Source organism: Bactrocera oleae, chromosome 5, assembly GCF_042242935.1.
Source record: "Bactrocera oleae isolate idBacOlea1 chromosome 5, idBacOlea1, whole genome shotgun sequence".
Taxonomy (NCBI): domain Eukaryota; kingdom Metazoa; phylum Arthropoda; class Insecta; order Diptera; family Tephritidae; genus Bactrocera; species Bactrocera oleae.
The window spans coordinates 44,218,526-44,245,000 of record NC_091539.1 but is presented as its reverse complement, the minus strand read 5'-3'; the positions used below and the strand labels follow the sequence as shown (position 1 = coordinate 44,245,000).

Here is a 26,475-nt window from a genome sequence, read left to right as displayed (position 1 = left end):
CATAAATTAAGCATGTTTCGACTTATTAAATGGCTATCTAACGATTTTCGTATTAAGTTAATAAGACTTGTTGAAATCACACAAATCAATTTTGTGTGAAATTTTCTTACGTTATTCATTGAGTATTAGTTTTGTTTTCAAAGCAAAGATATTAAAAGAAATTAATTTTTAATATATTCAGTCACAATTGTGTTCAGTTGAATTATATAAAGGGTAAATTTCTAAAATATAAACATAACGACACTTGAAATAGTAGGTGTTAGTGCCATACTATGTTATGATTTTAATATGGCCAATACTATTTCGAAAATTTATTATTATGTAAAGCATATATGGTTTCAAAGCATTTTAAGTAGTAAGAAAACAGTTAGGTAAACCGCTTTTATTCAGTTTTTTCACTAAATAATAAATTTCCTTCACTCGTTAAAAATACTTCACGGTACTACGTGCGAACTTTGACATTGATTTATTGAGAATTATATATTAAATGGGTAATTAGTTACTTGTTTTTTTTTTGTGTGCTAGTTTTGTGCCTTAATTTTGTTTTTTATATTTTTTTAATTACCCAATACGTAATTTGTTTTGATTTGCATAATAACTAACATAAAGGGCACATCACTGCGACCGCCTAAAAACAAAAAAAAAAAAATATTTCTGTAATTCTTTTGAAAGAAACTACTTCATGACAATTTCGGGAATATATTTATACAAAATTAATGAATATACGAAAAGATTGAAAAAAATATATTATATAATATTTACGGTATAATTCACTTTGTCCCAATTTACTAAAAAAGGACCTCTTGCAGTGATTGTGGCCTTCTACGTAGTTTAAAATCAAAAAAATACAAAGAATTGTAAATCTGTAAGATTTATTTGAGGTCCCGCGATTGTCAAAAAAAAATTTAAATTTACACTAATGGCACTTTGGAAACAAAATTCGACATTTGCTCAAAATTTACATGATTTTTGACCGCCAAATTAAAATTTTTCGTAAAATGTAAGGCTGAGCTAATTTATTATTATTATATTAAATAATAAAATCGGTATAACCTTATTTGCAGGTAGACTATGCATTTAGTAAATAACTATTTCTTTTATTTAAGATTTTCCTCAGTTCTGATTGCAGCACACCAATGTCTTGACGAATTATTTTATAATTAGTTAAATACTTTGAAACTTGCGCTTAATACGTTAACATTATGGTATTAACTATATATATACTCGTATTATTGACTTTGTATTGTCTATTTTGCCTACGTCAGTTATATTTATTTTGAAAGTAGAACAAATGAAAAGTGACCTTTTAACTTGAAACCTAATTAGAAAGGCGCCCAAAAGCCTACAGTATCAAATCCTAGAGGCATTGTGAACTATTACAAGTATAGGTAATTGCTGAAGAATGTGGTAATTGCTGAAGAATGTAGTTTTTAGAAACTGATTACAAATTTTTAGCGCCGAACATTAAGTTTATCCGCCATATAAAAATACAACATATTCGGTAGCTTTGTTATTGGATGTTTATTTAAGCTATCAACAGCAGACAATAATTAACTATACTTAGTTGTTACTAAGCTTTGTTTGCGGTATTCGCATATACATATAAACCGTTAGAATCTATCAAGAGTTTTTCTGTTACTACAGAAGTTGCACGCACCAGAGACTAAATAAAAGAGACGCCTCTGCGTATAAGCAACAGGAATGAAACTACTTCACAGTTACCTTCTGTTTACTATGATATTTAAAACATAAAAGAAGACAATAAACCATTTATTGTGTAAAAAATATTAGCACGAGTAATTAAACTATAAAGTTAGAGTTATTATATTATTAGAGTTAGAGCTATTATTCCATGCTAAATAAGTTTTTTACTATTTTTTCGTTTTTTATATTACACACTTTTGGTTTTGTATATTTTACAGCTGTTAATACTCGTTGTTTAATGATACCTGTATTCGAAGCCACTTTGTGGGAGTTTATTGTTGTCCCGTGCGTCATCATAAAAAAGTTGCATAATGATTTCTTATAATATTTGTGCCAACAGTTTTTTTGCTTTTCCGTTTTTTAAGTCACATTTTAATGTGTTTACACGCTTTTGGTGTTGGTGCGGTAAAAATATTGGTGAGCTATATAGCTTAACTGCTCTCGAATGGACTCACTCATGCGCTTGAATCATGTTACACTCAATAGGTCTACACTCTTTATGCTGCTTCTTATAGAAACAAGTGTCTCTTCTTTCACTTTCCATTTTGCGTGTATTTACCATTAGTATATTTTGTACATTACTCTTTGCCATTTGGTTTGATTTTTGTACCTGTTGTCATAGGTCGCTTTTGATGGCGCTGTCGCTGTTGCGTACAACGATGGTCAACTCAACGCTTAGACACTTATTTACATACACACACACATGTGCGCACAGCAAATTCGCCGGGTTACCTTTATTAGATTAAATTTTTATGTCGTTCAGTTTATTGGCTGGTGTGAGAAACACTTTAGTTTTTCAATGTTGAATTAAAAATTTAAATTTCAAAGCATTCATGTAATTTGGCTTTGCTCTTCTTTTGTTAATTTACTTTGTACGTCAAGGTCGTGCGTGAGTTGTAAAGTTTTTTGTTTTTAATTTTTTTTTCTCAAAAATGCAGGTATATATTTTTACTGTTTCCACCCATATATTGGAATAGCGCATATTTATTTTGATTGTTGTTGTGGCCTTTTGTGCTTGACCAACAAGTGTTAATGACTTTTATGATTGATTTTTGTATGTGATTCAGTATTTTTATTTTATTATCGAATATTTCCATGCATTCATACACGTAACTACGTGACTTTCATTTGTACTTAGTTAAAATGATTTATTTACGAGACCGCCATAAATTTGATTTTAGTGGTGATTGCGAAATGCAATGACTAAAATGTTTTTGAGGTAATAGAAACCATGCATGTGGTATCCAAATACTATTGTACTCGAACATCAAAACGAAAAATTAAAAACAAAATTATGCTACAAACATATACAATACATTGAACACTAATAAGGAGTACACCATCCAAAAAACTATCTACATTCTATACACGAAAGAATTTGTAAATTAAATGAATAGCGTCAGCAAATTTTTGTTTTATCAAAAGATAGTACTAGGCAGGCTCAAAAGTTCGAAAGCTTTCTATGAAAGACAACCACTAGAATTGAATGCATCTGTTTTGTACTATAGTGAGATATAATTTCCTCATGTTTAGATATTTCACAGCAGTCGAACAAACGGATCCCGAGATATCAGATTTTGAAAAACGATTCGTTAGCGGTATGCTAAATTCCGTACAGACGATATGAGTTACAAAGCCTATGAGCCATTGAACATTCAAAAGAGGTTGCTACGAAGGAAAAACATTTCAGTCTATGTTTATTGATGTCATGAAAATGTGACTGATGTTATCGTTTGACACTCTAAAGATATCAAGAGAAGGTTTTATATATATCTTTCATGAACTTTGAGTTCAGGAAAGATCTGTGCAAAATGGTTTACACGCAAGCACACAATTGAAGCAATGCACCATGCCAGAAATCACAAGGAATACTATTAAAATAATCTTACTTTCTGATTGTCCTGTATTGTCCTCCCTTTTCTTTGTTCTCACACTTCAAGAAACAACTCGCTGGGATTGATTAACGACAATGAAGAAGTAGCTGATAATAAGAAAACTACTTTGAACGAAAGCACAATTCATATAAGCAAAATGGTATTGAAAAGTAGATAGATCGCTATTATGGATGACTTTGAACTTGTAAATATTCTCATACCAAGCATGAACAATAGTATGGAAGGAAAGTAGTAATTCTAGACACTTTTGGTGAAAATATTTGTATATCATAGAATTTTACACATTTTTCTGGTCATTATTTATTAATGTTGGAAAACTTCTTTTAAACATCATATACTTTTTTTTTATTATAACAAAGCTAAATGTTTTCAACTTTTACGTAGTTAAAAATAATTATAATTTTTTAAAATGAAAATTTTCGAAATTGAATTTTTGAAACTAGGTGCTGCGTTGCATGAAAATAGGCTACAATATTGTCAAAAACAACTGAGATGATTAATGAATGACTTATTGATTAGCATAATATATCTTCTTAGTACCAAACCAGTAACTCTACTACTATTCACAGTCAAGAAGTAAAAATTCTTACTTTCAAAGTCTTGAAAACTATGGTCATAACAAAATTGCTACAAAAAAACCAAAAATCGATTTTTTTTTTGTCTCACTACAAAATGTTTCTATTGTCTTACTCCTCACTCCCTATGTAGTTGCTTTGATTGTTCTACTAACCATTCTGTTTAACCTTGAAGAAGCTTTTTAATTGCCGTAAGCATCTGTAGACTTGAATTGGCTCTAATTATCAGTTTGCATTATTCTTTATTTACCAAATGTCGTTGTTATCTAAAGTATTTAATTTAAATATATTTCTCTTTTTATGATGATCAAAAAGTTATATACAATATTGGATGTTAAATTTCCAATTTTATAATTATAATTTAAATTCAATGAGTCATGCTTTAGATATATAAATTTCATTAAAACCTATATATTTTTTACTTTTATTTAAGAGCGTATATACCTTTTTTGTCAGAAATTTAATTGCCTACAACTTTTCCTTTGGAAGTTTTTCGATAAAATCAGCTGTTCACTCAATTGTTCATATGTCCGCAAAGAAATCAAAAAAAAGTTTCTAGTGAAACACCCTAATATATATGGTATATACCATTGTGTATTGAAATTAATAAATTAAATGCTGCTTATACTTTATATTATAAAGTTCAAAACCATCCAACGAGCACTTTGGTAATCATCAAGAAGTGAAAGAAAGGAAAAATGACACTCCTTTCACGAAATCTTTTGAAAAGCATGAACAAAGTTACGGCAATGCACTAAACATTATAGCAATGTAAATTAATGATTTTTACTTCCTGCAGTGCAAATAATGAGTGCTACACAGTGTTTACACGTATATATATATATATATGTATGTAAGGTACTTATATTTACACACAACTCTACAACTACACGTAATACAAATGTATTCGCAATTGTAACTGTTTGTCAGCAGTAAACCACGAGCTAAGCATTTCCTTCTTTTACAATCAAACATATTCGATGACGTCGACAACACGGACAAAGGCTAACCATTCACCCAAATATCCCCAACGAACAACATTAACAAAAATTTATAAGAAAAATTAATACATATGCACTTGCTTGCAAACAAACAAATAGCTAAAAAGCAAGCTGTCGAAAAACCAGTTGTGGCAGTCAACGAAAATATGGTCTGTAGCTTTTATGCAGCATGCGGCTCTTGCCACGGGGCAAGCTTGCTGCATGTTGATGCTGCATAACGAATTAGGTATTCAGCAAATTTTTCGCCACTTAATTTTCTTATATCTAACGTATATTACCTCTGCATTGATAGGATTCAAATCGCTATTGATTGCATCCGCACTCTCCGCCTCCAGTGAGAGCAGATCATCTGGTTGACGTTTGACACGCAAGGCAGGCACCGCCAGACAAGTTTGGCAAATGATAAAGACGAGGAAAAGACCCAAACTGCACCGTAGTGACTGCATTTTTTGGCTGTTTATGTTTGGTTTATTAGACGTTATTATTTCAGAGATGTGTATGTACTTCTGCAGTCGAATGTGGAGAGTGGAAGAGAATCTGAAAAATTAGATAAGACTGATTAAATATTGTATTTTCTTTTTATGAACTTTTTGTCTAGTATTTAAAAATAATTTAAAGCACATATATAGGCGCTAATACAATTTTTAGCTGGTTTAAGAACTTCAAATATATAAAGTAAAATGTTAATTTTTTTAAGAAATAATATCTTTATGCATATGTGAAGGTGGCTGAGATCGATTTAGGTTACTAGAACTATATTCGTTTTCTACAAACATAGCAAAGCCTTTATCGTTCTTTCCTAGCAGTTTTACACTTCTGATTCTAAGTTATTATGAAAGATAAAACGCTGAGTTGAGTTTTAAATATAGCTAAATAAATATATATATTTTTAAAAAATTTATAAATTTAGGTATACATATATTGTTCTAGTAATCTAAGAATTGCTTACTGAAATAGTAAAGCAAAAAATCAAGTACTTCAGCTATTTACTCTAAAAGTTACAAATTTTAAAGAAATCGATGGAAAAGTATTTACTTGAAGTGGTTAATCAGAATCAGAAATGGCTCTTAGGCGAGAAGAATACCTAAGAATTAATACATAAAGTAATCAACATTGACGCAGTTATAAGCTAACGGACTATCCGTTATTATAATTCTAAAGCCTCTTAAATTTATTGGTTTCAGCATTTGCCTCTTTGAATTTAATCATTTCTATAACGCTGTATTCTATTGTATATTCTAGATCGACATTTTAAGGACTAATTCTTTGTAGAATATAGATAAATATTAAGTTAACTTTTAGAACTATTCCAAGTAGTTTCTTAAGAACTATGTAGAATCAACTTCACAACATGTTTTACGAAATAATCGCTAAACTAACGCTTTCTATAATTCTACTTCAAATTCACAAACTATTATGTAAGAGAAATGCAAGTTATTCATAAGAATAAGAATAATACGAGGGAACACATGCTGGTATAATTAATTATTCAGTACAAAAGTTATATTTAAATATTTTTTATATAAAGATAATAATGACAACAACATAAAATATAGTTCTGCAACATTCACCACCTTCACTTTTCATGCATAACCATTTACATGCTCTACACTTCACCAGAAAGACCAGTCCAAAATTTTTTGTAGCAAGTAATTATTTACAATAACTATTAAAGCTCTTCAGAAGCCTTATAATTTGCAAATTCAAAAGTAATTATTTGCTCCAATATGGATTGCATTCCAGACTATAGTATAGTCAAACAAAAAATATGTTTTGAAAGCAATGAAATGTTTGTATGAACTGAACACTCGTACCACAAAATCAAAGCACACTCAACTCGTCGGCACAACGGACAGCTACGGCAACACTAGCGATATAACAGGACGCACACGATATTAGCGCGTTCACTAACTTTAAGCAAATGACTGCAGACGAAAGCGACTTCGGTGATTTAGCAGTGGCCAAAATCGCTTACAACAGCCCCCAAACACAATGCACAACAACAACAGTGCACACCTTGAAGGCAAGTTAGTCGGCCAAGAGCCGAAGCGTTGCAAGTCAACTCAGTGTATGTGAATGGATGTTTGCTTACAATGCAAAGCATTTTTGTTACATACTCGTATTTACGTATGCTCATATGCTATTGTGAGTGTAAGTGTGTGTGTGTGTATCGATGGCCGTTTACATTGGTAGCTGGTGTTGGTTGGCAATTGGCAGCCTGCGCTTGGTTATTGGTGGCTGGCAGTAGCTGGCGTAGTTTTAATGCTTTGCGCAGTCTGCAAGGCATCCAAGGGGAGCACAAATTTGCCAAAGAGCAACGCCGACGTAACTTACCATGGGCGAATACACAAACGCGCTTGCAAGTTGGTTGGTTCGGGTAGGTTGAGGTAGGTGTGCAGACACAGTTTCAATTGCGAGCTGATTATAGTCGAGTTAAAGCCAATTTAACCGAAGAGCAGTGAAGCGGTGTAAAAGAGTGCCAGTTGTGAAAAAATAACAAAAAAGCAAACAGAATTTGAAACCCGCTCTTCGATTGTATTGCGCCTTTGGCTCAGTAGCAGTTGTGCTGCGCATGCGCAACGCTCGAAATTCATTTAAAATAGTGTTCACTAGCGAAAGCAGAGAACGGAACTGGCTATTCGACTCAAGAGCGTCACAGTTTGTTGAGTTCACTCACAGCTCACTCGTGGTCAGCTCGATGACGTTGGGAGAGTGATTTGTTAAGTGGCTGAACCAATTTTTATATTAATTGCTGCAGAGTGTTAACAAAGAGCATGAAAGTACATGCTTGAATTATATAAATTTTTACATAAGTTTTCCTTTTTATGTAATTTTTCCTTTGGAACTCATCTATATAATTAATATACTTTTGTTTATTTTTTTTTATATTAAATTGACGGTTTGCTGTACTATAATTTCTAATATTATGAACTGAAAAACAGCATATTTAATACTTCTACAAATTTGGTTTGCTGTTTAATTAAACCTAATGTAGAAAGCGCCCTACACACAATTTGTAAGAATATATGGGTTGCATTAAAATTTCAGGTTATCTGTATACTGTTACGACAAACAGTTACACGTAACTAGTCAGTTTTAAAATTTTAGTGTTCTGATACTTTGGCTAAACTCGATGTCAGAATGGAACATATTGCTATGAGTGAGTGACAGATATTTCACAAACACAAATTTGTGTAGATGATATGCCCAAACATTACTTTAAAATGGTTTGTTTATCAACTATTGCGATAAACCTCATTTGAACGTCGTCCAATCTGAAATAAATCGAGATACCAAATTGATCAGGATGGCGGGAACAGTAGTATTGCGGATATCGGTTTATCCGTTCGTTCGTCGTTCATGCAGGCGATTGCTAGAATAAAAGTTTCATGATGAAACTTGGTGCACGTGTTCCCTGACACTCTAGGGAGATTGGTATTGTAAATAGACAAAATCAAATTAATTTTGTCAAGCGATCAAGCTCACGTTTGGTTGAATGTGTCCGCTAATAAACAGAATTGTCACATTTGTAGTGATAATAATCCACAAACCATTGTTTAGACCCCTTTACATATTCTAAAACTCACAGTTTGATGTGCTCTATGGGCATTCCCTCAGGCCCATTGCTCCATATTTCTTCAAAAATGAAGCCGGCCATTATAATATAATCATTGATGAACACAATAGAACCATGATTAATAAATTTTTCGTGTCAAATAGGAGTATATTATTGTGGAAGACCCTTGGTTCCGAGAAGACGGCAATTCAGTTGTTTTTGGAAACTTTTGGTGAGTGCATTATCTCGCGTGGTGAGCCTGTGGCGTAGCCTCCAAGATATTGTGATTTAACATTTTTTTTTTCCACACAGAGAAACAAAAATTGAGCCTCTCGGCTGGAATTTATTAAATATTCTTGCCCGAAATGTGTTTTTAAAATCACATAGTTAAAAAAAAATCATCTTTATTTTAAATTGAGAACCATTCTATCATCGTCAGAATTCACCTGATACTAACAGCGCGGAACATAATGTCAACTAACTAAATACTCTTGTTACTCTATCTTGAGACAACTAATTGGACATAATTATTTTCTCATTTTTCTATACCATGCCTTATTTCATATACTTTAAAGATAACCATGTCGGAACTTTTAACAAAAAGGTCTTAATATGTTTAATCTATGAGAAAGTCAACTTAAACATGTTTGGGAGAATGTAAATAAATGTTATTGCATAGTAGCTATAAGAACTTCTGAACAGGCAATAAGACCACATAAACCATCAAAAATCGTAAAAAAGTATACTACAAAAAAAAACGAATTGTGCAGTGACAGCCAGACGATTGAACACAATTCCTAGGAAAGGAGACGCATAGCCTTTCCATGTATATTTTCAAAAATGGTTGGAGATCTGCAATGTAGTATCTAACAGGCATCAAACCTATATCAAAAAGTTGGGTGATCTATTTGGAGGTTACTAACCACCAACCGAATTGGATTTGAAAAAATGTGGAGAATAAACTTTTGCACTTTCTCACAACTAATCATCGCATATTGTCAAGAAATTACTTTAACTAAAATATTCAAGACCGCGATCAAAATTTTACTACAATATATCTTCGATAATACGAAGTGCGATATCAAAATTTAATACTATTTCATTTTCTTCGATAAATGTCATTAAAGCATTTGCTCTATTTTGTGGGTCAGTTAGGCAACTTTATAGGGTCAGTCCATGGCGCAACAATTATTTAAATTTTATCTGTCACGCCAAAACAAAGTTCAAATTTAAATTTTAGTAATTTAGCAATTTTCTATAGCCTTTATAGTATTTGAAAATTTTACAAGAAGAACATAAAATAATTAATCTTTTTAATTGCAACAATCAATGTCTGTTTTTTTGAATGACACTGATTACCTGCTGCTTGTTTGCCTTAATACCACAGTGGATTATCACCTTTGGACAATATTTGTAACAAAGAAAACCTGTCAGGTGATTTACATGTCTGTGTATGCATCTTAACTTGTAATATTTTATAAAAACTAGTAAAAATTAACTCCGCTGCATGCAGTTTTTAAGAGTTGTGTGCAAGCGCTAAAAATAAATAAATTGCTCAAGTTCTTATTGGTGAATATGCATTGGATTTATGCTGCAATTAAATATAAAAATAGTTAACAACATTTTAGCAGTTATTTTAGCAGGTAACCTGAAAAGTTCATATCGTTTTAATAATAATACAATTTTTGTAGCAAAACTCGATTTTACTATTCAACATATTTGCACGGCGATATAATGATTAGAGTGATCTTTTAACTTTTCAATACCATTTTTATACACCCGCATCATCTGGCAACAGAGTATAATTGGTTTGTTCACCTAACGGTTGTTTGCAACACCCATTGTTCGTGAGGTTTACCGAGAGATACTTTATTATATTATTTCATTGTTCTAATATTTCGGACATGCATTGGAAAGTTACTGTTTTTGTGCGTCTTCTCCAGGATACTCGTATGCCATTAATTTGAAGTCTAAAAAACAATAACTTTGGGAGTCACTTAAGCTGCCATCTAATAAACATAGTTAAAAACACACTTTTCGGTCAATATTACGGTCTGTTTATATTAAGAATTACTTTTAACTTTATTATTAATTATTTTTGCATTGTTATTGGTCCTTGACACGTGTGCAAAGTTTCAAGTTGATCAGACTTCTGGAAACCGGTCAAAATTGAGCTCTAAGATTCCATTACATACATACAACCCAAGCTAATAAAAGCGTGTTAATAACAGCCGGATACATTTAAAAGCTAGGAAATTGGATGCCATAATATGTAATGAAGCCAAGAGACGATGAAAGGTGATTTTGCCTGTCAGAAATGCTGCTTGAACGTTACGAAAAGAAAGATCGAAAAGAAGTCGTTTTTGCCTCGCGATCTGACTGCTGATGAAAAATGTATCCATTACAACAACCCACATTAACGGCAAAACTGATTATCCATGACGCCAAGGTAATTCTTTATATCAGATAATTCTCTGTATTATTAACTTCTAAAACCAGATGAAATCTTTAATGGGAAACGTTGCTGACAACCACTCATCACATTGAAGCGGGCGATTGCCAATTCCATCACGACAACGTTCCACGTCATGTTGCAAGGCTACTTTAAAACTATTTTGAAAACAGCGACAGAATTTTTTCCTCACCCGTCTTGTAGGCCAGATCTTGCGCCTTCAGAATATCATTTCTTCCGGTCGATGCAGAACGCCCTCACTGGAATACGATTCACATCAAAAATTGGTTTGATTAATTCTTGGTCGCCAAAGCGGCGCAGTTCTTTTGTGATGGAATTTACAAATTTGTCAGAAAAATGGAATAATGATATAACTTCAAGTGGGCAATACTTCAAATAGTACATGTTTTTCTTAAATTAAATTATTTCGCAAATTATTTTAATATACATTTTTTTAACACATGGAAGAATTTTCTCCCGGCTTTGATCCTTGCATAAAAAGTTCGATTACACTCGAACTTAGCCCTTTCTTACTTATTGTAGTACGATTGGTATTTTGTATCGAAATGGGGCTTAGCCGCGATGAGTACCTCGCTTATACGAACTAAGAACGTTATCCATTCACAAACATTGTATATTTTATCTGGAGATCTCTGGTACACTTGGCAATAGAGATGGAAAGCTTATAAAAGCCAAAATCTACACCTTTTATTCTACAGTTTAAAAAAAAAATAAAATTGAAATAACTTGTTAGCTGGTTTTTGGAATTATATATAGATTAGTTATATACCCAGTCCTAAGCAGAAAGTACGGGGAAGCTCACTTAAAAATGTAGGTCTACTTCAAAAACTTTTCTATTTCTTTTATCGTATAATGTCACTATATGGTCATCTACTGGAAATTAGTATTTTCAGATGAAAACAATTGTAATCACAAAAGTGTACAAAATATAAATTTCTTAGGTTTACTAATTACTAACAGAAGCACTTAGTTATCTAGGCAAAGCAAAAACAAATAAAACCATTTTTAACAACATCAAGCAATTTATATACTAGCAAATTCGCTGCTAATTTTCCTTGTAAATGTGTATATACTATTTCCAATAATTTTAAATTCAATTAAAACTTTGACGCCAAACAACATCACATGGAAAATATTATAAGTCCTTGCCTCGTTCAAGCTGCTTAAATCATTGAGGCTAATTGATTTGTGTCGCTAAGGCGGCAACCAATACAACAACATCTGTACTATGTAATGGGGCGAATAAAACCTTCACCTTTGATTCGGCATAAATTTTAGTTTTCTGTATGGCCTAAGTAAAAGCTTAAGATAAATGCACAAGTTTCATGCGTATATATGTACATAATTGAACCATATATTTAGAATATTATTAGTATGTTATTCGATTTTCAAGGTGATTTATAATAAGCCATATTAAAGAAACGCAGTGTGTGATTTCGGGGAAAAATATAGTTCTCAGGGTTTCAAATCAAAAAAGTTTCGAACGTTTATTGTCGAAGATATACGTTAAGATAGACAATTACTTCAATTTCATTAAAATACAAGAAAAAAAGTTAACTATGATTGCACCGAAGCTAGAATACCCTGCACAAATAAAAACTTTTTCATAAAGGGGGTTTTGAGGTATAGAACTTTAAATTGCAATAAAACAACGATAGATTATTCGATTGACATGAATTTTATTTATCCGAAAGATAATCTTGTGGCATTACATTTTATATATGATTTCGGATGTAGTCCAATCTGGACGTCCAATTTTCGATGACTTTTTCCAACATTTGTGGCCGTATATCGGCAATAACATGGCGAATGTTGTCTTCTAAATGGTTAAGCGTTTGTGGCTTATGTGCATAGACCAATAACTTTACATAACCCTACAAAAAGTAGTCTAGTAGTAGGTGTTAAATCACAAGATCTTGGATTCACAGGTCCAAAACGTGAAATTAGGCGGCCACCAAACGTGTCTTTCAATAAATCGATTATGGCACGAGCTGTGTAACATGTTGCTTCGCCTTGTTGGAACCACAGCTCCTGCACAACATGGTTGTTCAATTCAGGAAGGAAAAAGTTATTAATCATGGCTCTATACCGATCAGCATTGACTGTAACGTTCTAGCCATCATCGTTTTTGAAGAAGTACGGACCAATGATTCCACTAACCCATAAAGCGCACCAAACAGTTAGTTTTTCTGGATGTAACGGTGTTTCGACATACATTTGAGGATTAGCTTCACTCCAAATGCGACAGTTTTGTTTGTTGACGTAGCCATTCAACCAGAAGTGCGCTTCATCGCATCATACGATACAATGAACGTAGTGTATGCGATCCGTATTCCGCACAAAACCATTATTTTCGAAATAAAATTACACTATTTGCAAGCGTCGTTCAGGCGTGAGTCTATTCAGGATGAATTGCCAAACCAAACTAAGAATAAATCACTTAACAGCCGTTAAATCGGTCGCCATCTTGAACAGTAATGCAAACTTAAAGTTCTACACCTCGAAAAAAAACATCCGTCATAAGAACTTGATGTTGATTGTTCAGTTTGTATGGTAACTATACGCTGCCTTTCGTTATATTCGTAGGTTGCTTTTATATTTCAGGATTTGTCAAACCTATTGTCCAATATAACAACTCACAACTTTATCGTAAAATTTCAAATTTTTGATGTTATACATATTTGAACGTTTGACATACGAGCGCTATTTGTGTTGTTTACAGTAACTTAAAATATTCATCTCGGCCAAAAAATGGAATTAAATCACGAACAGCAAACCATGCACTTAATTCAATTTAATCAACTTAATTAAATTTTTGACGATGAAGCTCCATCAAGGGCCCAAGTTTTCCGATGGTATGCTAAATTCAATCAAGGTCGTAGATCACTCCAAGATGAATTTCGTGAATGTTCTCCAAAATTAGTTGTTGTTCCGAAAACTATTTATGCAGTGCGCAAACTGATATTGCAAGATAGAGATCAGATCATGAGATTGAAATAACTATAGGCATTATTGGAACCAGCATACATTTACGAGTAATATTACATGTACATTTGATTGTATAAAAAATTGCTATACGTTGGATCCCACACAATTTCCCAATCATCTCAAGGAATACCTCGTATCGATTTTTCAAAAGAAATTATAAAAAAATACGATAGCGGCGCTTCGAAACACGTCTATGACATCGTGACAGGTAATGAATGGTATAATTATGCATGTGAGTCCGAAGGTAAACAGCAGTTAGCTGCATGGATCTGTCCAGGTGAGCCGAATCCAACAAAAGTTGTTCGTGCACGAAGCACTTCCAGGCAAATAGACAAAAACACATTGAGTGTTTATTTCACGATTTCATTTCGTTTATATGACCCTACTTTATATTTTTTATTGACCTTCTCGTATATCTGATTGAACGCTCACAAACATTGCTATGTGAGATCTCATGAAGCAGTTGATTTCAAAAATTTAATTTAAGGCTTTTAAGACAATCAATAATCAGTTCAAAGCTTAGAGAGTTTTATATTTAATATGTTGGTCGAATGAGTTTTATGAAATTTTAATTATTTTTATACCCTGAATAGGATATATTAAGTGTGCCACGAAGCTTGTAACACCTAGAAGCGAACGTCGTAGACCATATAATATTTATATATAACTATATCTAAATGATCAGTACGGCGAGCTGAGTCGATTTATTCATGACCGTTTGTTCGGCCGTCTGTCCGTTCTTCAAGGAATTTGGCATCGATTGTTATCTAAGGCAAAGGTGCAATCTCCGAAAAAATTCAGATCCAAACACTATATAGCTACCATGCAAACTGACCAATCAACATCAAGTTATTGTAATTTGTGAAGTGTATCATAGCTTCGTTTTTTATTTTACCCTGCGATTAATAATCTGCCTACGAAAGTTATATGATCAAAAAATTGCTTTCAAGTTACAAAACTACCATAAGTCGTGGTAAAACCTATGTAATAGAATTATAACTCTAATTCATAGTTTAACAAAGCTTTCAACAGCTCAAATAAATAAAACAGAGATGAATATTTGATAATTTTGTAGGTATTCATTTAGTTTCATAATGGTTAATCATGTTTCGGAGTATAACGCCTTCGATTCGACGATTTCTCCATCTTCAACTCCAAAGGCAGTCAAAAACTAACATAGACGACTGGGTGTTGCCCAACCACGCCTAAACTGTTAAACTTTTAAATCAAATGAATGACAGAGAGAAATAATTTCACACACTCATGCAATATCATGATATTGTTACTAAATATGAATTTGCATAATTTACACGAAAACTCATAAAAGAAGAAGACTGTCAAAAGAAGATCCAGATTGGAGCATCACAGTAATAGAAATAAATTATTAATAATATTTATTATACCGACGGAATAATATCTATTGATATCTTATACCTATAAGACAATAAAGATATTTCCTATTCTATGGTAAAAGAACTACGCACTGAGAAAACATATATACAATTACGTTGAAGCAAAAACAACGCAAAAAAGGTTAACTTCGGTTGCACTGAAGCTAGAATATCCTTCACAAATATACAATTTCCATACAAGAACTTGATTTTGATCGTTTGTATTTCAACTACCTACTATAGAGGTTCGAACTGAAAAATTTGTTCGGAGATTGTAACGTTGCCTTAGATAATAATCCATGCCAAATTCCGTGAAAATATCTTAACAAATAAAAGATTTTCGCATACAAGAACATAGTCCAGTTTGTGTAGCAGCTAAATGCTGTAGTTACCCGAACTCGGTGACTTCGGCAAATGAGTAATTTTTTGTGGAAAAAATTTCAGTTCGATATTTCAAAAACTGAGGGACTAGTTCGCGTATATAGAGACAAACAGACCGAGGGGAGGACATGGCTAACTCAACACAGTTCTTCACGCTGATCTTTTATATATAATTGTTAAGGTATTCCGATGTTTCCTTCTGTGTGTTACAAACTTTGTTTTTGTTAAAACGGAAATTTTAAATGAATTAGGTATAAGTATAAGTGTACCAAAATATTTTTAAATACAAGGTGTTTTGTTAATTATGTTTAGTATAATTTAGCAAATTACCAAGCAAAAAACTTAATGAGTAGAAAGAATAAAAGAATTCGGCGTTTTGTAGTATGAACTATCAATAAAGTGACTCTAAGGGATTCCTTATGTTTAGAAAAATATACACCCTTATAAAATTCAACGCATTCCATTTGGACCGTTTTGGTAAAATAAAGTCGCCTATTCTGGCAACTTAAATTTGTATTTAATTTTTAATTTAATTTTGTTTTTAATTCTATAGCTATGCAATAGCTTGCTGAAAAGACCATCAACGGTTGGTCAAGACGACTATAAAATGTAGATGAACCTCTTCCACGCAACAAACAGATAACCAAAGGCACGACTGGAAAATATCCCATCGATTAACACGCCGATCTTAATGAACAAATGGTGTAATATATATTACGCGCGATAGATGAACTAATCTGAACCGCAAAAAGAGCAGACCATACACAAACCTTTACACATTAATATAAATATAATCAAAAATATGCTGTGTTTACCAACGCATATAAGCTTTACCATCTATCAACGAAAACCAAACCTAAACAAGAAACCGGTAATGGTCTCAAGGTCGTTGAGCAAATGAGTGACTTCAGTGAATGTGCATACGCTAAAATGTATGTAACTGTGTGTGTGTTAGATGGTAAAGGCTGATAGTTATGCTGGTCGTTGTGATTACCTCAATTTCGCGAAATGACGTTGCCTTCAAAGCGAAAGTATGGCAAATTGGTAAAAGACATCAAGTGACAACTGGAGCAACCGAGATTAAACTGGCAAACATAGATACATATTATATACTGAATACATATATAAAAATATGTTAATTTAAATAAGGGCGTTAAAGTGTGTCAATTACTGTGTTTTTGTTTACCTCTTTTCACCTTTTTATTTAGTAATTTTCCACTTTTAGTTAACAAGTATAAAGCTTCTGTTATTTTTTTGGAATATCAAATTATTAACACCACTCTTATGTTTTATACATTTTATTTATAAAAAGTTGGGTAACAAAACAACAAACAAAAACTTTAACATACATTTTGAACATTAAATGTCGGTTTATACTTTGACAACTCAATTTTCATGTCATTATATCATCTTCAAAAACCGTTAATAATTTCAACAGTTTAACCGGGAGCGAAAGATACTGCGAATTTTCGCATATCTTTTCGAGAGAGACGAATTGATGAAGAAACTTTGCATATAGTTTGTACTTTTGCTCATAACACGATAACTCGATTTCAGTGCTCGAGCACTGGAGAAAAATGTATTCACGAGATGCATGAAACATATGATGGTAAGTTTCCATTAAATTTCGTGAAAGAAAAATTTTTTTTTGTACGAGATAAAAATAGAAACCCAAAAAACTTATTTACAGGTTATAGACCATAGACCTTTTCATTGCCTAAAACATTACCATAACTTTTTTGTAAATATAGAACTCGTAATTTTGCCGAAAATCGATATAAACTATTCTTAATCCTTAAAAATTTAACCACGCCCCTCCACTTCCTTTTCCCAATGAAACATATTAGGTAAAGTAAATGTTCGGTTTTTATCTATCCATAGTATTAGTGTTACGTGTTACGCCATGTCATACTATACGGCGCTGAAAACGTCTTTATTCCGCTAAAAGTTTGTCTTTGACAGTTTTTCGATTGATTGACTTAGTACGTTGTGAGCGTTCATCAAAGATGGACACCAGTAAAGAGAAAATTCGCTATATTTTACAGTTTTTCTTCGATCAAGACGAAAAAGCAGCCAAAGCGGCTTAAAAAATTCATTTAATTTAAGGGCCCGACACTGTAAACGAACGTCTAGCACAAAAGTGGTTTGCTAGGTTCCGTTCCGGTAATTTCGATGTCAAAGATGCATCACGCGTCGGGAAGCCTGTCGTCGAAAATTGCAATAAAATCATGGAAATAGTGGAAACAGATCGTCACGTGAGCACTTATTTAATTGCTGCGGAACTAAAGATAAGGCAGAAAACCGATTGGAACCATTTGCATAACCTTCGATTCAAAAAGAAGCTCGATGTTTGGGTGCCACACGAACTAATGCAAAAAAACATGATGGACCAAATTTCCATCTGCGAATCGCTGCTGAATCGCAACAAAATCGACCCGTTTCTGAAGCGGATTGTGACTGGCGATGAAAAATGGGTCACTTACGACAACATCGAGCGCAAACGGTCGTGGTCAAAGCTCGGGGAAGCGGCCCAGACGATGGCCAAGACCTGATTGACGGCCAGGAAGGTTTTGCTGTGTGTTTGATGAGATTGGCAAAGAATCATCTACTACGAGCTGCTCCCCTATGGCCAAACGCTCAATTCGGCCCTCTACTGCCAACAACTGGACCGCTTGAAGGCAGGTATAAAGTTTTAGCGCAATGAGGTCTTTATATTTAGCAAAATTTACTTTGGAAATATATGATAAAAATTATGCGACAAGCTTTCTTATGTAAATGTATGGCTTATCAGCACTACAGAAATTTATGAAAATTCTGCAGAGCAAAATATTAAAATCGTGGCTTGGTTACATTACAGACTTATTTACTCACTCATCCAGAAAAGGCCATCTTTGATCAACAGATGCCGAATTGTGTTCCATCAGGACAACGCCAGGTCACACACGTCTTTGGTGACGCGTCAGAAGCTCCGGGAGCTCGGATGGGAGGTCGTAATGCACCCGCCTTATAGTCCGGACCTGGCACCAAGTGATTACCATCTTTTCCTGTCCATGGCGAACGCGCTTAATGGTGAGAAGTTAACCTCAAGAGAGGCCTGGCTCTCCCTGCACACAAAGTTATCATCTTTTGAAAAATCAATAAAAAACGGAACGAACTTTTTACTTTACCTAATATTTAAAATGACTGAAACAGACAGAGTTTTCAGAATGGCTTTGTGTTCGGAGCAAGTTAATCTCCTTGATATCCTCACAAAATTTTCCTTTACTGAACACACTATTGAAGTTTTTTTTAAAGAATTTTGAAAAACAGTGATTCTTAAGCAAATCTCAGCCCTAGATGGAGGACAAAGAATATTGACTAAGAAGATCGCACCCAGTAATATACATATAAGCATTTCTTAGTATTGAAATAATTTTTAATCTTTTAGAGTACCAAACTCCATCATACCTACATTGCAAAATATATGCATATAAATACAGTACCTACAAAAGTTCGACCTTTACAATAATCATTGATTTAATGGTTGTTAACTATGTTATGGTAATTAATATTCGAGATGATATACGATTGCATTTTCAGTGTCCTGACTTCACAGAAGCAACTTGTTTGTTGATTCTTAACACCTGCCTACGAAATAGAAAGTCATATTATTGACTGCGCTTACATTTATTGACCTTGAGTTGTCTCTCAGATTACCTCCTACTAGCTCTGTGGCAACGCACATTTCATTTTCATTAGCCCTGTCTAAATAATTTAATGATGTGTCACAAAATATTCGCGCTCCAGCCAATCATTTTTAATTAAAGCTTTATCTTGATTTCATGTATCCTTCGTTTAATTTTCATTTAATTTATTATCTCTGCAAAATAACGTATTCACAAACTTTGCTCTTGAAATGTCATTGGGATAAAGCATTTTTGCATTTTATTTAGTGCATTAACTTTAGTTTTGGTAAAAGCTATTGTATTAAATTAGCAAAAATGTCTGTCCTTCAGCTAACCAATCTACAATATTCCAAAACTATTTTTTTACAGACAGATGTTACCAAATATTTTATATTCATCAAAGATCTACCTACGCTTTGTCTCTTCTACATTTAGCATTATGTTATGTTATTTATTCGCTGGTTTTTATTGCTCTTTTCGTAATTGGCCTCAGCAAATTAAACAACAACAATAAAACTAGTAAAACCATTTGATTAAAAGTCAATAAAAATTATTGCTTTTTTGTTAATGCAAGTGACTTCAAATAATTCTCTTTGCAGCACAAATATTGATATCTTCGGAAAAAAGTAACATAAAACCACGTTAACTTCAGCTGCACAGAAGCTTTATGTGAATTTCTTACAGCATAAAATAGTATAAAAATATATAGCTATAAGCTATAGTGGTTCGATATCGGCGGGTCCGACAAATGAGCAGCTTCTATTTTGAGAAAAGAACGTGTGCAAAATTTTAGATCGATATCTCAAAAACTGATTAACTAATTCGCGTATGTACAGACAGATAGACGGACATGGCTAAATCCACTCAGCTCGTCACGCTGATCATTGTAAACTTAGGTAACCCTTAGCATCATTGTTTAGAGATAGGCAATGTCAGAATAAAACTACGCCTACTTCATATTTACCACCATTTTAACTAGCGTAGATTATTCTTTTAGAATTTTCTTAATTAGACATCAATCACGCCATAGGAGTAAAACTTAGCTCAATTATTGTTCCTTTTGCTCTGCCACTTGTATCTAAAAGTGATCGATAACGGACTATACCTTTTCAAGTCTTCTGATACTGAATAAATGGCTCTCATTGCTATTGACTAAATATCGGTTACCTAACAACGATGATTTGCAATCGATTTACAATTTCGTCTAATAACGAAAGTCGAATTCATATACAATATTTTTACACTCTCGAAAAATTTTAATTTAATTGTTTTGTTTGCCTAATTTATGCATGTTACATCTGAAACTAATCGAGATAGATATAGAATAATGTATATCAAGATGCGTTGATCAGTTCATGCAAATGATAACTTGAATAAAAATTGAGATATCTTGATGAAACTGGTGCATATGTTCCTTGGCACTCTGAGGCGAAGAAGTAAAACCTTACATTAATCGAACAATTATAAGTGCAATGACTAAGTCATAGATTATGTCAGAAAACTTAAATTTCGTACAAAGAATCAGAGAAGGCTACGGCAACTGTGGTTCATATTATTCTTTTTTAAGTGGGCGTCAACTTATTGATTTTCTGTGCATATCTAACTCGTAACTACTTACACTTTAACAATGAAATTGCAAAAATTACTCCTAGAGACTTCCTCACCATTCATTGTGAAAATGGATAAATCGGTTAAGAACCATACGCACCCGACTTAGAAAAACTATGATGAAAACTAATAAACGTAAGTAAATTCATTAAAGGAAAATACCAGAGGGGTTGCAGTAAATATGTTACGTAGCATGGATATGAATTGGTAAAAGCATAGACAATGGCACCACCACTTAACCTTACTTGCATGTTGACCGAAGTATATTACAGTTGGAGAATGGGAGAAGTCAGACAACCACGACTACTTCACATATAACACAATATATAAATCAAGTTTATATATCGGAATAAAATTTTACAGAAAGAGCTTCTTCAAGGTATGGCACAGCTCATCAAAAAATGGACAAAATTGGATTATAACCTCTCAAGCCGCTAGATACCGAATATAAGCACCTCAGTGCCTATCGCTGACTTTTTGGTATTTGTTTTCGCTTGGTACACTGACAAATAGGTTCTAAGACACCTCTCCAAGTATGAGCTCTTAATCCGCCTAGGTATCATCCGATTTTATCCATTTTAGGCACAAAGATACATTGTTATTAGTAAACAAGTAAGGAAGGGCTAAGTTCGGATGTAACCGAACATTTTATACTCTCGAAAAGTCAAATGGTATACTCGTTTGAGATTTCTTTGTGGATTGACTGATATTTTCGGTAGAAGGTCAACTATAGGCACTGGGGTCCACATATTTAGTACATAGGGGTTTGAACAGTTTTTGTTCGATTTAGACAATTTTTGGCCGCAAAGTGGCATACTTTAATTGCATTATTCACGCAAAGTTTTACCCCGATATAATCATTGTTACCTGATTTGCATAGTGGAAAGTGAAAGAATCTATGACACCGAATTTGGTTGAAATCGGTTGAGCAGACCTCAAGATATGGGCTTTCACCTAAAAGTGGGCTGTGCCACGCCCACTGACTAATTTTTAACGCGGTTCCTATAAAGCCAATTTATACCATCTCTGAGATAAAATTTAAGGGCTCTGGCGTGTTTAGTGCTTGATTTATCGCGCTTTTAGTAGTTTTTAACAGTAGCGTTATATGGGGAGTGGGCGGAGTTGCCACCCGATTTCAACTATTTTCACACCGTCAATAGAAGTGCTAAAAACATTTGCTTCTAATGAATTTTGTTATTATAGCATTAGCGGTTTAGGAGATATGCACATTAAACCTATTAGAGGCGGGACCACGCCCACTTTTAAAAAAAAAGTTTTAACTGCAGATGCCCCTCCCTAATGTGATCCTGTGTACCAAATAACAGTCTTGTATCTTATTACGGAGCTTAGTTATGGCAATTTATTTGTTTTTGATTAATGGCGTTTTGTGGGCGTGGCAGTAGTCCGATTACGCCCATCTGCAATACCAACCGTCTCACGGTACCAAGAAACATGTCTACCAAGTTTCATAAAGATATCTCAATTTTTACTCAAGTTAGAGCTTGCACGGACGGACGGACGGACGGACGGACAGACAGTCACCCGGATTTCAACTCGTCTCTTCATCCTGATCATTTATATATATATAACCCTATATCTAACTCGATTAGTTTTAGGTGATACAAACAACCGTTAGGTGAACAAAACTATTATAATCTGTAGCAACAGGTTGCGAGAGTATAAAAAACACGCTCTATCGTTTTTACTAAGATAACTTTTTTGAAGACCATTCAATTTCCTACTAAATTCATAAAACGAAATACTTTTTTAAGAGGTTAGAAGCGAGATATGAATTTTTCGATCTGATAATAAGAAAAAAATAGAAAACTGTATAGCGGAGGACCTTCCCATTACAACTTAGAGTTCATATTTTCAGAATACCAAGCGAAAAGAAATATTCGTTGCTTTTAACCCACTCTAATATATATACCATATACATATGTGACCAATCATTTCCAAAGTACTGACTCTGTATAATTTTCAAGATGATCCAGTTCCAACGAATTATACATTGTGACCAGAAAGTTTCCTAAAATTGTCATTTAAACTGCCCGCGCGAAATATATTTCAGCACATTTTTTGTTTAGTTGGCAGCACTGTCCTTAATTACTATGTCAAAAATTAGCGCGATCTGTCAACAAGTTTGTTTGCAGCAGCTGTTGAAATCAGTCGAGTAGTGTTTTGTGATTTTTACAATGCAAAAACATATTGAACAAAGAATTTGCATAAAACTTTGTGTTTCGAACCAAATTTCGTGTGCGGAATCATTGCGAATATTAGAAAAGGTTTATGGTGAACCGAAAACCCAAGTCTTCGACCGATGCACAGCCTTTAAGGATGGTCGAGAAACCGCCGAAGACATGCCTCCTTCCGGTCGTCCTTTGACGTCTACCACTGACGATACCATCAAAAAGCTGAAGGAAATCGTGCTGGAAAATCATCATGCAAGTGTGAGAGAGATAGCATGTAAGCTAACCATCGGCCGTTATAATATTTAGATCGATAATTTTGGCATGAGACGCGTCAATGCATGGCTGGTTCCAAAAGAACTGAATTTTTTGCAAAAATACCGCATCTATTGATTAAGATTAAATATTTGTCGTTTTATTTTCAATTTCCGGAAACTTTCTGGTCACAATGTATACCCATGCAAAAATAGTCCCCTTCTGTTAGAGTATTAAAGATCATTTGCGTAAAATTATATTAGGGTAACATAAAATGCGAAATTTGGGTTCATACTTCAAAAGAAAATCCAAGCTTTCATGCAACTATACCGAAAAAGAATTTATGACTGTCCAACTTAAACCCGTTGGTTATTATTGGAATTATTTTCTCCACGCAAATGAAGAACAATTTAAGTTATAGAAACATATAGCTACTTATATAGGTTATGAACGCACTTATGCATACAAAAAACTATTTTTACAATAAGAGTTGTACTCACATCGGTGTTGCTTCTTTCGAGACAGTTCTTCTTTGAATCAATTTAGTTCACAAATTTATTTATTTATTATTACTAATATATTTTAACCAAGCGCGTTACCGTTGCAAAATTTTAATAGCAAAAAAACACTAAATAAAAGCACAATAAATGAAAATAAAAAATCACAAAAATTTCTGCAACCGAACCAAATGATTTGCGAATTTGCGAAAATGCTTTTGTAACCTAAATGCAATAATAACAACAAAGCTAAAGACTCCACAACTATAATCACAACAAACGGCACATAACTAACACACTTTGATGACTCTTAGAGCATATGGAATTTATTCGCATAGATTTTCGTGCTCACAATTCGATAATCACTGGATGACGCTAAAGACGTTGACCGATATTTCGCCAATATTGCTGAATATTGTTTATTGGCCAATTTCTTCAGGTGTCGTAGAAACGAATTAATGGCAATGAAACGATACCGTAATGTAGTTTTGCAAAAACAATAAAATAAATAAAAAACGACGCGTTTGATTTTACGCCACTTTAATGCGCGAATTTATAAATAAATAACTGATTTTGGGCGAATTCATTAACGATTGCATTTGCTGGTGTCATGTCAAAGTTTGTTTGGGATGTCGTAGTCACTTGAGAAAGACCGATATATAACTGAGGCTACGACAGCACACAACAAATTGCGCTTGCGCGACAACTCATAGAAAGCGATGTCAGGTGAGGACAAATCCCAATAAAAAGCAAACGTGTTCATTTGAATGAATAAGTTTGTAAAGAAGCGAAATATTTACAATAACACTACTATAAACTTATTAATATATGGTATACATATGTGTTCATATGTACAGATACGAATATAAGGTAAAGAAATGCGAATGGAGAAAAGCAGTAAGTCAGAAATGCGCAGCCAAGCGGTGATAATAGCCACATGCAGTTACTAGAGAAAGTTGTGCGTGGTATGAATAAGCAAGTAAATGAGTACGATTATATGTTTACATATATATGCCGAAGAGAAAATTCAAAATCAAAACAAAATGTTTAAAATGTGAGAGAGAAACTGAGCTTCGTACGAAACGGAATGGAAAAAACGCAAGAACAAACCGCAAAATATTAATAAACAAAAAGCGTTGCTAAGATAAAATTAAGTACGCTACATACATGCTTTGTACGTAATTACAATAGAGAACAAGAATGTATTCTACAAATTTTATTCACTTTGGCACCAAACTATAATATGCTAAGTACTTCCAAATTTCAATCGAGTAATTTAGACATGGAGTCGGATACATTTATGGTTATGACGTTGATTCCACAAGTTGGCTTTCTGAAAATAGCTATGAAAATTGTTTTATTTTGAAACACATTGACAGTTTTACTATTTTGATTTAGGAATTGTTTTATAATAATAATTTTATTCTCAAAAATATTATTGTCGGGTTTAATGGAATGTACTCCGAATAAAGTACTAGTATTGCAGCTGTATGCTATAGTTGCCCGGTATCTGCTATTCCGACCAATGAGCACCTTCTTGTTAAGTAAAGAAGTGGCTAAATCGACACAGCTCGCCATGCCGATCATTTATATACAGGTATTAAAAACTTCGTGGCAAACTTAATATTCCCTGTTCAGGGTATAAACATATACAGTTGAATCTTATATAAGAGAGAATATCAATCAATAGAGATAAATTAAAATTGAGTTTCTGTTTGCTTTATAAAAATATCAGCATTTTACTAAATGCAGATTGATGTATACACTGTACTAAACATATACATTTTTTACAATTTTTATCAGACAGGTCTGTTTTTGCCCGCTAGTTTCTGAAACGTCTGGCCCATTTTTGATAGTAATGTCACTGGCAGATAGCTTATATAAGAGGGAATAATTTAGGCTAATTTTTTGTTTTTTCACAGATTCCTATAACACCGTCAAATTTTCCACTTTAATTCAAAAGGTTGCAATTGCCTATCAATTTCCTATGACAATCACAAGAGCAAACTTTAAGATATACAAGAGATAAACTGACATAAATTTAACTTATAATTACTTTACATATTCAGGTGCGTGGAATGCCAATAGTGTTGTTGTTTTAGTTCAAGAATTCGTACACCAAATATTGTATATTAAGAAAATGTTCAATAAAGCTAATACGCTAAACAGAAAATAAATTATAATTAAACTAAAAATACAAAAAGAAAAAAAAAATTATATAGGGAAATATGTATAACAACCACACGTTCGAAATAAGCATAGCATAACTTTTATTGAGTTCCACGTTATCTAGCTAG

The 26,475-nt window shown here is 33.2% G+C and overlaps 1 protein-coding gene across 5 annotated transcripts in view; it reads right to left on the bottom strand.

Annotated features, from left to right (window-relative positions):
- Positions 1-24,835, bottom strand: part of LOC106619318 (uncharacterized) — a 29,836-nt gene extending 5,001 nt beyond the window's left edge. Inside the window, exons 1-2 of one of the 5 annotated variants that reach the window (XM_070110356.1) lie at positions 24,182-24,835; positions 5,454-5,712 (exon numbers count right to left, since the gene is read on the bottom strand). In XM_070110356.1, the coding sequence (XP_069966457.1) occupies positions 5,454-5,621 (168 nt within the window). In that variant the 5' untranslated portion in view covers positions 5,622-5,712; positions 24,182-24,835. Of the gene's footprint in view, positions 1-5,453; positions 5,713-6,749; positions 6,769-6,989; positions 7,219-24,181 lie in introns of those variants that run through there. The other 4 variants (XM_014237360.3, XM_036366115.2, XM_014237358.3 and 1 more) reach the window with 4 other exon arrangements.
- Positions 24,836-26,475: the final 1,640 nt, after the last annotated feature.